The following is a 14407-nucleotide window of genomic DNA, read 5'->3' as shown; positions in this document are numbered from 1 at the left end:
AAAAAAAAAAAAAACTAACCACCAAGTTAAAAAAAAAAAAAAAAGAAAAAAAAATTATGCTCCTTAGAAATTCTAAAAGCCAAAGAAGTATTAATCTCTACGATCCATTGAAAATAAAAATTCATAGGCTCCGATTGATAATCTACCAAGGAACAAAAATAACGAGGAGGAATAAGAATAAAAAAGAACGATCCAGAAAAGAAAAAATGATAAAACATGAATGAATAGGAAAATCTATTCCTTATAAAATTTGAAAATGAACAAATTTCTTTTACGTTTCTTGAAAAAAAAGACAAGTAGGAATAGTGTAGGGGCCACATGTTAAAATTCAAAAAATAAATTACTTCTAAATGGTAACAAAAACAAGGAACAACACATTCCATTCAATTTCTTTAAAAAAAGGGCATGTTGGACCCATAATCATTATAAATTATAAGCATACATGGATCATTTATGCTTCATGGAGCATACATGGATCAAACATATACTATGAAGTATGAATCGGCTAATTGAATAATGTTTAATTGAATTTTCAAGAAGAGGTTCATTTACTTTTAACTGTAGCATACATGGATCAGTTATACTTCAAATATTTAATGAGAATTCTGGATTCATGTTGAAAAATATGATTTTCTTTTTGATTAGACAAACATTTAGACACGCATAATAGGAGAAAAAAGAGACAAAAAACAAAACTACCCTTGATTTTAGAAATGTTATGTAGAGTCCCACATCAGATTATATGAAAAAAAAAGAACTAGATACTTTGTCCAATAAATAACAGTTTCACGTTAGCATAAAAATTGGGTTCCAAAGATGTGTTGATCCAGTTTAACCAGCTCACCAGTTTAACCATGGTTTTTGGATCTTAAACGTTTTTTTCTGTTTTTGATGTGTTTTACGTATATCACCAGACTGGAACACCAACCAGGTCGCGGTTAAACCGCTCTGCCTAGCCGGTCTGGTCAGGGTTTAAAAGCATTGCTTGAGAGAAATATATATAAGATGGGATGGGTTGGTAATATATTTGAAAATTTTCATTGACATATTTATTATAAATATTTGGACAAGAAAATGGGTACGAAATGGAAACTGGTAATTCGGAAAACAGAAAACGTTATCTAAACTATTATGGTAAATTACGATAAGAGAATTTTGGGTGACGGGAGAAAATCAAATAATTTGGATAGTTAGTTCATCAACTAGCTTACCGAGACGAAATTGACCCACTTGAAAATTTACATCACCCGGTTTGGGAAGTTTTTATTTTTCTAATGATTTTTGCTTATTTGACACTTCACGGGTTTGGTTTGATAAAAAATTAACCTGTCAAAAAATCCAATTGACATTTAATTCAGGTCTATTGCCATATCAATCCAAATTTTATGGTAACTAAAGAACGATTGGTTACGAGATGACAACGAGTAAATCAAATTATAAAAACATGACCAGAAAATAAAGATAATGAGACGAGATTATAAAATTGGATCAAAATCTTAATTTCAACTTTAAAATATCAAATATTGCATATGATACACCACATTTCTCTTACTATTTGCTGTCTCGAAATAAACATACCATATTTTTTTAATATAGGTGTCATTATAAATAACAAAAACAAATTTGATAAAATTTTTTCTAATCCGAATTAAAAACAAATAAAAAATGTTCTTAAAAAAAATTACAAACATAACTCCATAAATATGTAATACTATATTATAAACATGATAGCGAACTTAGTTTTTGAAATCAAGTGCGGGTCCGAACCTAGTTGACTAGTAAGTAATACAGTAAACTAATTAAAGCACATCATATCCACCCATGACTGAATTTAAAAGAATTAAATAAGAGAGAAAATGATAGTAGATTTTAGAGTATTTGACAAATTTAATCAAAATCACACATTTTTTCCTTTTGATTTATATTAAATTCTAATCAAATCATATTATCATTAAAACAATAATAATATTGAATAACACTACAATTTATTAAATTAATATATATATTTTTTTTTGTCGGCTTAAATTAATATATTGAATACCAATAGATTCTAGTATAATTTTTTTTGTCAATATATTCTTAAATATAAAATCCTCTCTTAGGTAGGCAATTAGGCAGAAGCGTAGTCACGCCTAACCCTCTCGCTTCGCTTACCATTTAGTCAGACCCAACCAAACCCATTAATATTGACTGTAAAGTCTCTCTTCTTATAACCAACACAAACACTGAGAGCCCTTTTTTGCTATCCTGCGCATCACCTCCTCCTCCGTCTCCGGCACCATGGGAAAAGGCGGTGCGCTAAGCGATGGTGTCATCAAGAAGATCATCCTCTCCTACACCTACGTATCAATCTGGATCTTCCTCAGCTTCTCCGTCATCGTCTACAACAAATACATCCTCGACAAGAAGCTCTACAACTGGCCATTCCCGATCACGCTCACCATGATCCACATGGCGTTTTGCTCTTCCCTCGCCGTCATCCTCATCAAAGTCTTCAAAGTCGTTGAGCCAGTTAAAACAATGACGCGAGAGACTTACATCAGATCTGTTGTACCCATCGGTGCTTTGTACTCTCTCTCTCTCTGGCTCTCAAATTCAGCTCTTCATTCAGATGCTCAAAGCTCTGATGCCTTTCGCTGTTTACTCAATCGGGGTACTCTTAAAGAAAGAGTCTTTCAAATCGGAGACGATGACAAACATGCTCTCCATCTCTTTCGGTGTCGCCATTGCTGCTTACGGTGAAGCAAAGTTCGATACTTGGGGAGTTATGCTTCAGCTCGGTGCTGTAGCTGTTGAGGCGACGAGGTTGGTTCTGATACAGATCTTGCTTAGTTCTAAAGATATCAAACTTAATCCAGTCACTTCTTTGTACTACGTTGCTCCTTGTTGTTTGGTGTTCTTGTTTTTCCCATGGATCTTCGTTGAGCTCCCTGTTTTAAGAGAGACGTCGAGCTTCCACTTCGATTTCGTGGTTTTTGGAACTAACTCTGTGTGTGCGTTTGCTTTGAACCTTGCTGTGTTCCTTTTGGTTGGGAAGACCTCTGCTTTGACCATGAATGTTGCTGGTGTGGTTAAAGATTGGCTTTTGATTGCTTTCTCTTGGTCTGTGATTAAAGATACTGTCACTCCTATCAATCTGTTTGGCTACGGGCTTGCCTTCTTGGGTGTTGCCTATTACAATCACTGTAAGTTGCAGGCTGCTAAGGCTGAGGATGCTTTGAAGAAGGTTCAGCAAAGTGATGAAGAGGCTGCTGGGAAGCTTTTGGAAGTGAGGGAAAGTGAAGGTGCTGCTAAACGGAATGAAACTGATGATTGATTTGATTGATGAGAATGGATGATGATCATAGGATTGTGAATCTGAAGAATGTGTGGGATTCTGAGGGATAAGTTCAAGGGTTAGGATGATTTTGGTAGCTTTGGAGGGAATTTTTCAGCAGGATTTTGCGCATCTCTTTTGGTTTCACTGTTTTGCGTTAGGTATGATCATCTTCGTCTTTGCCATTCTCTGTTTTTATGAATTGTAGTTGTTTTAACTTTTAAGTTATGGCTAATATAATTACATGATGCTTTAAAAATTACAATGTACCACCGGGATTTTTGTGTTCTATGGAGTTATACACATATCAGAAGGGTCATATTTGAATTCTGCAAAGATGTGTATGTATTTTGTATCCACAAGCTCATTCTCTTCCATTATTTGTTTGTAGTAGTAGTAGGCTTATTTATCCGTGCATCATAATAAGGAGGTAGGAGTTTTATAATCAGTTCTGCTTTAAAATCAATTCTTTACCTTTGCTAACATTTAGGCACTTCTTTATATTTCGTTCAAGTCTTAACTGCAGACAGACTCTCTAATAAGAAACAGTATAATATAGGAATGGCCAAGTAAACTTTTCATTTCCGCCAAACAAATCCTTTGCTCACTTTTCACCACATCCAAAGAGTATCAAAGTTATTTTTATCTTGTCAACTGGAGTTTAATTTGTTTTGTTTCTTCTTTTTGATCTTTACCTGATTTTGAATGGGTGCAAAAGTTACAAATTATTTTAAGCTTTCGAAGCTAGTCTATTTTAGAAATACTAATATCATATCAAAAAATACAGTATATCTTTAAATCGAATTATTTGACTTTTTAATTCAGATCGATTGAGTTTCGGTTAAGGTTTTTTTTGTTTATTACATGTGAAAAACTACAAAACCGAGCAACACTTACTTCTACGGGGCTCTTACACTTTCTTGTCGGCAATTATCTCGTGGATTTGCACTTCCCAATTCGAGATTACAAGAAATATTAATATCATATCAAAATTTAAAAATAAGAATAAAAGTTAGCAGTATATATATATAGTTTTTTAATTATCTGAAAACCTAAACGCAGTCTCCGTCCCACCCACTGGCTGACTCATCTACCTACCCACCCAAAAAGAGCAACAACACAAAAAAAAAAAAAAATAGCAGCAGACTGGTTTAAACCCTAAAATCTCAGCGAAAGAGACGACCCATTGACCGAGTCTGAGAGAGACATAACAGTAACAGATTCGAATCTCTCTCTCTCTCAGTCTCGGCACAACACCCATCTTCGAAATTTCCACTTTTTCCAACAAAGTTTCCTCCTTTTCTACGGTTTTAGTTAATCACTAAATTGGGTGAGGGACATGGGGAAAACCGGAATCCAGTTGTTCGACGACTCAAGGAATGGTTTTTTCTCAGTTTCCGATTTAGGATTCGATTCGACCCCAAGCAACAGCTCAAATCACCTCCCAATTGGTGGGTTATTCGCTAGCGTTAATCAAACTAATCCATTCGCATCCCTCTCGTCTTCTGATCCTTCCAACAACAGCTTCTCTACCCAGCTCAATGATCTCTACACCAAGTATATGCCGGGGAAAGATGTGGAGGTGGAAGAAGAAGTTAATGGTAAGAAGAAGAAGAAAGGTGGGCTGAAGCTGAAGATAAAGATCGCTAATCCTTCGTTGCGGCGGCTATTGAGCGGAGCCGTGGCTGGAGCTGTATCTAGAACTGTGGTTGCGCCGTTGGAGACAATCAGGACTCATCTAATGGTGGGAAGTGGTGGAAACTCGAGCTCTGAAGTGTTTGGTGAAATCATGAAACATGAAGGTTGGACTGGTCTTTTTAGAGGCAATTTGGTTAATGTCATTCGTGTTGCACCTGCTCGAGCCGTTGAGGTACCAAAATTCATAATCAAACCAATATATATATATATATGTCTCTTTGTTTAGGAATTGAGATTTAGATTGAGCAAGTTTCTGACTTCTTATACTAATATATATTGGTTGACTTCTTTTATCTGTGAAAAGTCTTGTCTTGGTTGAAACTGTGAAAAAAAAACTGAACTTTCAAAATATTTGCAATTCTTGTATGTGTAGCTTTTTGTATTCGAGACTGTAAACAAGAAATTGTCACCAGAACATGGTGAGGAATCGAAGATCCCAATTCCAGCTTCATTACTCGCCGGTGCTTGTGCTGGAGTTAGCCAAACTCTCTTGACATACCCTCTCGAACTAGTCAAGACTCGCCTTACTATTCAGGTTTGCTCCTCAAAATGTCTATATATGAACAATGATCCACTAAACTGTGTTATGTGAGAGATAGTTAAGGATCATAGAGCATGTAAAGTTCGTTTTGACAAGAATAGTTCATTGAAATAGCGGTTATTGCTGAGTAATGGGTCTTCCAAAATTTTTTGCAGAGAGGAGTTTACAAGGGGATTCTTGATGCATTTGTTAAAATCATACGCGAGGAAGGACCCACAGAACTTTACAGGGGTCTTGCTCCTAGCCTTATTGGAGTTGTTCCATATGCAGCTACAAATTACTTTGCGTATGATTCCTTAAGAAAAGCATACCGGAGTTTTTCAAAGCAGGAGAGGATTGGAAACATTGAGACTCTTTTGATAGGTTCTTTAGCGGGTGCACTATCGAGCACTGCGACTTTCCCTCTTGAAGTGGCCCGGAAGCATATGCAGGTGGGAGCAGTTAGCGGGAGAGTTGTGTACAAGAACATGTTGCACGCTCTGGTGACCATACTTGAGCATGAAGGTATTCTCGGTTGGTACAAAGGGCTTGGACCAAGTTGCTTGAAGTTGGTTCCTGCTGCTGGAATCTCTTTTATGTGTTATGAAGCTTGCAAGAAGATACTTGTCGAGCACAACCAAGAAGCAGAAGCCTGATTTTGGAAGTTACATGGACTCGCATGGCAAACTTTAGGGGTTGATCACAGAAACACATTGTGGATACTTATTGGGTTCATAGTTTTAAATTTATACCACTTGAGATTTCAAAAACTAATGTTGAGGGGATTATAAAGATGCATTCTTTGCTTTTATGTTTTGGATTCTTGATTGATTTGATTCTGATTCAGATAAGCTAATAAGAGTTCACACAAAAACTTTGATTATCCCTCAGACAAACAGAGCCCTCAAGAACTTGCTCAGGTCCTATGAAGCAACTATCAGTTCATCTTGCAGACTTCTCTAGTACAATCTCAGTGTAGTAAGTTACATTATCTAACATATAAACTCTTGGACTGAACCTTTTGTATTGAAGTGAAAAGCTTAGTATATAAACTCCAAATTTCTAGACAAATAAAAACTCCAATTCCATTGGGACAACAACAAAGTTCCAACATTACAGAAGTGCGAGTCTAACAAGCTTTAAATAAAATAAATATAACAAAAAAATAACGAACTTTTGTAGACTATGTATCATTTGGTTTTCCACATCTTTTTCCCCACTGCGAAAGTTATAAATCATCACAACAGTGTAGGAACAATTCTACAACTCTCTGGCTATTCAGATAAAGCTAAACTTAGATATGGAATCACCACAACAGCCTGGTTCACTGGGTTTTGGAATGTTCCTTTGCACGTTTTCGATATATGCACACACACACGTATATAAATAAGGGTCTAAAAGACACCTCCTTTGCCGTTGAAGTTGTTGGCATTGGGATTGGCGTCGACAAAGGGATTGATCCTGACCCAAAGCAACGAGAAAATGGAGGCAAGAAGAACAGACCAGACAATGACGATGGTTGGTGTTCGGTTCTGTCTTCCCAACAGACCTTTCAAGAAAGGGTAGAGATGGGCAATAACCCATAAGGCGAAGAAGAGCTTCCCGAAAAGGGGACCCCACGATTGGTACCCGCTGTTTACAGCATAAGAGACACCAGCCACAATGCCTATGAGGTTCACAAGTAGGACGGTGGTTGGTGGAATGATAAGAGCTGTCCATTTGAAGATGTAGAGCTCTGCGAAATCCCCATCTTCGTCTGATGCTTTGGATGTGACAGTGAAGTTGGTGTCGATACCAGCAAGAACCTTAAGTAGACCTTGGAAGACTGCAAAAAGATGGGCGGATGTGCCACCGATGACCCAAAACTGCTCGTTCCTCCACCAATCCTCAATGCTCACACCGCTCCATCTCAGCTCCAGAATTCCAGTCACAGCAATTGAGATAAAGAGTAGAATAAACCAAATACTCGCGTAGTTACTTATCTGCAACAATGTTATTATAGCTTTAAATAACGAGACGATGAAGATTGAAAATATACATTCACAATATTAGAAAATAGGCAGTGTGGTCAGTTTTACGTACCTCGGGTATGATGAATCTGTCGGTGATAAGGCAAAAAGCGGGAAGGATACAATACGCGATAAGAGGGAGGGATGTAATAGGGTAGACGATGGTGTTAATGTAAGCTATCCTCTCCAAAAGTCTCAACCTTCCATGGTAGCCATACCAGATAGGACAATGTCTGCTAAGAAGAATCTCGATAGATCCCAATGCCCATCGAAGAACTTGGTTCAAACGATCAGAAAGATTGATTGGTGCAGATCCCTTGAACGCAGGGCGTGGAGGATTGCAGTAGACTGATATCCAACCGCGGGCATGCATCTTGAACCCAGTAAGAATATCTTCCGTAACGGAACCATAGATCCAACCAATCTATCAAAAGTTCAAATAAGATGTCATCAAACAGGTAAGAAAGAGAACATAAGAAGTCTGTCGCTGCATTTGAAAACTGACCTCTTTTCCCCATTCAGTCTTGTCCTCGTAACCACAACTTATAACATGAATAGCCTCCTTCAGAAGAGTAGCAGGATTAGTTGTTGGTGGAATGCCGCCTTGTTCCATGAAGGTTGCTGCAATAAATACCGGCGACTGACCAAAACGCTTCTCTACACTCTTCTGGGACATTAGAATAGACCTCTCATCATCATAACCTGCATAAACAAGGATTGTAAGATTTTACATCACATGAAGAAGTGATGTTATTACACTGTAAGCTCATTCAAACCTTCAAAGCCCTCATCGATGTCTTCCATATTGAAAAGTGGAGCATTGGAGTCACTTCTGTTGATGCCTCTCTTCTTTTCATAGTTAGACTTCTTGTTTCTCTTTCCTTTCGTCCTTGAGCCGCAACAGCTCTTCACAATGATATTTGGTTCTAGATCTTCCTCCGTCAAAACAGGATCATACCCATATAGAGCCTGTCTATTAAAACAAGTACCGGTACCCACATATACTGGACCTTGGATACCATCCAACCCCTTCATGTTAATCTGCCCAAGATGACAAATATCCAAGTCAGCCCACAGCAGAAACGAGTAAATCCTACAAAAATATGAGACAGTGTATAGGAATGGGGGAGTGACACTCACATCAAAGAAGACAATATTCCTATTGGCATATCGATCGTGGAAATCAATACCGTCGAAACGTTGTGGGAACTGGACATAGCAGCACTTCTTACCAATAGCAGGGTCCATCATGAAACACATAGCTTCTCTAATAGCCTTGCTGTTGTTGAAGTAATGATCACAATCCACGTTCAAAAGATATGCTCCATTGGTAAGAACAGCAGAAACACGAATCTGTCAATGTAAAGAGATGCTGGATTAGTAGAGGACATATTTACTAGAAAAAATACACTGACACAACAGCTAGACAACGAGAAAATTTCCTAGGTAGCGAACAAGAATAAAATCGAGGACAAAATAGGATTTTGAAAGTTAACAAACCAAAGCATTCATAGCTCCAGCTTTTTTGTGGTGTTGAAATCCAGGCCGCTTTTCACGAGAAACATAGATGAGTCTAGGCAGCTCATTTCCATCAGTATCCAGACCCCCACTATGGCCTAAGAACACCTGAATTTGAAACAAAACAATGTAAAGTTGTTGCTTTTTCGTTACTCACGCTCAAATAGTTTAGGGATTGCCTCACTGTACCTGAATCATTCCAGGATGATCTCTAGTGTTGTTACCAGGCCAAGGAGTACCATCCTGCATTGTCCAGCCTTCTTCAGGGATTTTCTGTGCTTTGGCAACAAGAGCATTTATCCTCACCTTAAACTCTTCATACTCTCTCTGTCAATACAAACCAAGGAAAAAGTAAGTAAACTCTAGTTTGTCGAACGGATGAGAAGCATGTGGACTTTTCAACTGACCTTCATAGCTCGTCTCTCTTTAACAAAAGAAGGTTGGATCTTGTCCTTCAAGTAATCTATCTTCTGGGCAAAATAAAATTCAGGGGCCCTAGGTTCAATGTTGAATTTCTTGCAAAATGGTACCCATTTCTTTGCGAACTCAGCGGTTTCAGATAAGGATTCGAAGGAAAGCATAGCAGCACCATCATCTGAAACATAACAAGCCACTTTATCTACCGGATAGTCCACGGCAAGAATCGAGAGAACTGTGTTCGCTGTAACAAGGGGAGGCTCTTTCAATGGGTCCACTGTACTAACAAATACATCAACAGGGACGAGCTGTGATGGTTCACCATCTCGATCATATCTACAATTAGAACACCAAAATTAAACCATCAAATACAATCAGTATGCTATATAAGCTTTATTCTCAGTAGGAACTTCATTTGACATGCTTCTATCAGAATTTAGTCCGAAACTTAACATTTTCAGTAATTCAAGATTTACAGTCACAACCTTTCTAAAAGATATACATATATGTATACCATTGTCTAAAATGAAATTAAATTTACAGGGAAAAGTCAAGATATCAAGTTAGTACAAAAAAGAGAGAGATAAGAGTGGGAGACCAACCTTATAGCGAGACGGTCAAGATATGTCTCCCTGTTAATGGGGCACCATTTGGGAAACTGATCAAGAAGCCAAGAAAATGCAAACCAGATCTCACAGATAACAGAGGTCAACCACAAAGGATATGCATTTTTCACAGGGTGAGTTGTACGATATTGCAAGAAGAAACACAAGATGATAAGCCGGAGAATGATAACAACCCGGTAAGGGGTTAGACGAGAAGATGGGATAGGCACGACACGGCTCATAGGAAGCCGTTTATCATCAGCCCTGTATGTACGAGAACCATAATTGAGTATTAGGAAACCAAAAAAACTCAAATATGAATCAAGACAAAATCATAAATCACGACTGGTCATTAGCATCACGGACAAGAACTTTATGAGTTGGAGAACGAAGTTTGTGGTCTAGTAGAACTTCAACTTACATTTGGAGTTCTTCGCCATTGGAACCAGTGCCTTCGATTTCTCCTCCTTTCCCTTCATGGTATTTACCAGTCATCTGTAACATACTCTTCTCCTGCTTCAGCTTCCAGCCTTCAACTCTTTCTTTCCAGTCAACATTTCCAAGCCCATAAGAGTTTAAGTCTTTTGACGGATCCACAATTCTTACAGGGACTGCAATTTTTACCGGAATTAATAACTTACAGTACACAAAATATAAACGTTGTAAAAATGTATAGGAATCACATCAAAACCAAGTGCACAAAGATAAAAATAGATGAATACCAGGTTGACGTGGGTCAATATATGGAGATGAAATAGCATTCCTGTCAGAAGGACCCAAAGGACCTGATGTAGTTCGCACGGATTGTGTATCAGGCGTGCGAATCTCCCCAGAAACCTGTGTATAGAAAAAAGGTCAACAATCTATTAAAAAACAGACACAACTAACAATATTAGAAACTTTTCTGATCACATTTAACATTAAAGTGAACAGTAAGTCAAAATATCCAATTTAACAATTCTTTTTAATAACAAATCACTCTATAGAGTCTAAAGCGAAAATGAAGGTCCCTACCGCATGGCCATGGGTGAGAAGAGGAATTGGTTGAGATTCATGTCTAGAGGAGGAAGAAAACTCTTCGCCATGGCGTTGGTGTCTGGCCTTGTTAGCTCCCTGGGCGTAATTGAACTCATTCTCGATATCATCAACGTCATCCTCATCTTCATCTCCTTCAACACGAGTACTCCCTGCAACATTTCAAAAAGTTGTTCAAGAAATCGGCAACGAAACAAAACCAGAAAATCCATATTTTTGCAATTGCCGGGAAAGAAAAATAAAGACTACTGACCCCTGTGTCGTCTGTATCTAGTCTTGCATTGCGGGCAATACTGAGTTCCATCTTTCCTCTCGTACTCATAACAAGGTCGACACACAGGGAAAGCACATTCATTACAAGCGACAAAAACATCCCCAGTTTCAGCTAGTCCAACATCATCACCACAGATCTGACAAATCTGGCCATTGGTATTCTTCAAAGGTTTGGTCTGCACTTTGACAAAACATTGCATCATTGTTAGTCATTACGGAATTTCAAAAAAAAAAATTTACCAAAACAGATCAGCATGGATCTAAATCAAAACCCAATTAAACAAGAACCATCTCCAAAATCAAAAGCAGATCTGAATTAAGACACAGTCATTGCATTATATCATCCCATGCAGAAACTAACGAGATCTAGTGTTGAGCTAAATCTTAATAAAGGAGTAAAGTTAAGCGAAGATGACGAATTAAATTCAAAGAATCCTAAACTGAACCCACCGACACTTTCCATAAGAGATTTATAAAAATAAAAATAAAAACAGATGCGACATTTAATTGATAGATCACTACCAGAATTGGAGAAGGAGCAGAAAAGTTTCCAATTTCAGACACTGGATCAACTGACACTAACTAACTCTACTACACTAAAAGTGAAAACGAAATCTAAGTGTTATTAAAAAAAAAAAAAAAAAAGATCGGAATCTGAGTATTGATGATCCAATTTTGGATCCAGAAGAGACAAGATTTAGAAATAGAAAAATCTGGATGAGAGATCTCAGATGAAGAAACTAAAGAAAAAGGAGAAAGCAACGAACCCCTCCGTCAGATTCATGTCGGATGCGAACAAGCTCGTTTCTCCGGTAGGATCCAGCAACCAAGCCGGAACTGGGCTCCATAGCAGCAGCCACCGACACACAGATGAGAAATTACAAATTCAATTGGAAAAATTCGTACACCGATTCAATACGGCATCTTCGAACAACAACCCAATCTACTAAAAAAAGAGAGATGTTCACAGACTCTCCTCTGTGTCACTCTCTCTCTCTATCTTTGATCTCAAGCCTTCTTCTACAATCCTGATTTGCCTATTTAATCGCACAAGAGTGTGTTTTTTCTTCTCTTTTAATTAATATTTTAATAATGACAAGTAGAGAAGGTGACGGTAGCCTCTTCCTCTCCCACCGTTTAAGCTCGGCTCGGCTCGATTTATGTTATCTCTCTCTGCTTTTTGAAGTGAACCGTTGGCTTCCCCCACTAGACGCGCCAGCTTAATACGTGACGTGGCAAAATCAGATTAGTACAAGACAAATTATGATTGTTGGATTAACAAAAAAAAAATAGAAGAAGCCACGTTGTCGGCTCTGGTAACAGCCTGTTCTTTTTTTTTTTCCCATCACCTGTCGGTGCTCACCAAAAATTAGCTTGTAGTGTGATTAGGTTCTAATTGTTTACTTAACAAGTTACGGGCGAATTTGCTAATAATATTATGCTAATAATATGTCAAAGTTTACTAGTATTACTGAACCAAAACAAACTCCGTAACGAATAATGGAAGTAAAACATTTGTCGGCAACATATAGATATAACAATGTTGGAGCATCATCAAACAAAACACACACGCAGAAGACAATGCATATATGTAACACAAGTAAACTACTTTTAACATCTCTTCTTGAGTAAAAAGAACAAACACTCGAGGTTCCTTTTATTCATTAATCATAGGCTACTAGTCGCTTTTGCCCACCTGAGCTCCCATCCGAGGATGACGAATCCGACTTCGATGGTGACCTTGCCTTGGATGGTGATCTTGACACTGATCTTGCTTTCCCCGTCCCAATGGGAGATTTTGAATATGATTTTGATCTTGATATGGATGGACTCGGGCTACGGCTAGCAGATGGTGACCTTCTCTTTTTATAAGGTGGTGAACGACTACGGATAGGGCTGCGGCTGTACCGCCGGCTGCGATAGCGGGGACCAGGGGATACAGAACGGCTTCTTCTTCTATACCTGAGAATATTTTCGAGTAGTGAAATCAACAACTAATTTTGATTTTATTTGGATCACCAAATTTAGTTTTCTAATCATGAGACTTTTTAGATGTTAAAGATAAACTGAAACAAAGGTACCAAAGAGGATAAGTAAGGTACCTTGGAGGTGTTCTTCCTCTTAGTGGGCTTCTAAACCGTCTTGGTGAAAACCTTCTGTGACTTCGAAATCTACAGAGAAGACATTATAAAAAGAAGAAGGTTCAGTACAATGGTGTAAAACAGAAAAGGGAGTTCTATTGGGTGCAGGCTATCCACCTGTCACGGTCAACTCTATCACTAAAGCGATAAGGAGATCGATCAGGAGATGGACTAGTTCGGTATCTACGGGCGTATGAGAATCTCTGGCTAAATCCTCTCCCTCTCCTGATGCGCCCATCAGGAGAAGCACTTCTTGACAAACTTCTTCTGCGACCAGAAGGAGGAGATCTAGGCCGTGCACTCCTTCTCCTCGCCGGAACTGGACTTCTGCTAATTCTTCTTCTTCCTCTAACAGGACTCCTGCTAATACTTCTCCTCGACAATCGAACAGGACTCCTGCTCAAACTCTTCCTAGATAATCGTACTGGACTCCTGCTGATACTTCTCCTGGATGAACGAACCGGACTCCTGCTCACACTCTTCCTAGATGATCGAACTGGACTCCTGCTGACTGATCTCCTAGGTGATCGAACGCGACTCCGGCTTAAGCTTCTTCTAGATAACCGAATAGGACTATGGCTCGGGCTCCTTCTAGATAACCGGATGGGACTCCGGCTTAGGCTTCTTCTAGAAGATCGGGCTGGAGTTCTGATAGGTGATCTTCTTGCTACTCTTCTAAGTGGGACCCTCCCAAGGCTCTCATGAGATGCAGATCTAACAGGGCTCCTGCTGTGGCTTCTGGCAATCCTACCTCTCACTGGACTTCTGCTGATCACCCTTTTGGGGACCCTCAGTGGACTTCTGCTTATACTCCTTGACGGACTTCTACTAATATCTCTTCCCCTTTTCATCCGCACCGGACTTCTACTAACACT

General features: G+C 38.7%; 3 protein-coding genes and 1 pseudogene across 5 annotated transcripts in view; 2 read left to right on the top strand and 2 right to left on the bottom strand.

Moving 5' to 3' along the window:
- Window positions 2134-3623, top strand: LOC104730034 (annotated as a pseudogene).
- LOC104730033 (adenine nucleotide transporter BT1, chloroplastic/mitochondrial-like) lies at window positions 4377-6363 on the top strand. Its single transcript, XM_010449093.2, has 3 exons — window positions 4377-5186; window positions 5388-5549; window positions 5711-6363. The coding sequence occupies exons 1-3, from the start codon at window positions 4656-4658 to the stop codon at window positions 6188-6190; spliced, it is 1173 nt and encodes a 390-aa protein (XP_010447395.1). The 5' UTR covers window positions 4377-4655; the 3' UTR covers window positions 6191-6363.
- LOC104730032 (cellulose synthase A catalytic subunit 1 [UDP-forming]) lies at window positions 6594-12466 on the bottom strand. The gene is made up of 14 exons (XM_010449092.2): window positions 12159-12466; window positions 11372-11567; window positions 11098-11270; window positions 10806-10920; window positions 10505-10694; window positions 10081-10347; window positions 9469-9814; window positions 9251-9388; window positions 9044-9169; window positions 8684-8896; window positions 8320-8584; window positions 8049-8245; window positions 7617-7967; window positions 6594-7516 (listed from the first exon to the last, which is right to left on the bottom strand). The coding sequence occupies exons 1-14, from the start codon at window positions 12237-12239 to the stop codon at window positions 6929-6931; spliced, it is 3246 nt and encodes a 1081-aa protein (XP_010447394.1). The 5' UTR covers window positions 12240-12466; the 3' UTR covers window positions 6594-6928.
- The window catches only part of LOC104730031 (peptidyl-prolyl cis-trans isomerase CYP95-like), a 7335-nt gene continuing 5791 nt past the window's right edge, over window positions 12864-14407 (bottom strand). For all 3 annotated transcript variants that reach the window (XM_010449089.1, XM_010449090.1, XM_010449091.2), the window contains 3 exons: window positions 13650-14367; window positions 13494-13562; window positions 12864-13353 (listed from right to left, as the gene is read on the bottom strand). In XM_010449089.1, coding sequence (XP_010447391.1) covers window positions 13056-13353; window positions 13494-13562; window positions 13650-14367 — 1085 coding nt within the window. In that variant the 3' untranslated portion in view covers window positions 12864-13055. The remainder of the gene's footprint in view (window positions 13354-13493; window positions 13563-13649; window positions 14368-14407) is intronic.

This window comes from Camelina sativa, chromosome 12 (genome assembly GCF_000633955.1).
Source record: "Camelina sativa cultivar DH55 chromosome 12, Cs, whole genome shotgun sequence".
In the NCBI taxonomy this organism is placed as follows: Eukaryota; Viridiplantae; Streptophyta; class Magnoliopsida; order Brassicales; family Brassicaceae; genus Camelina; species Camelina sativa.
The sequence above is the reverse complement of the archived record's forward strand: the minus strand, read 5'-3'. Positions and strand labels throughout refer to the sequence as shown.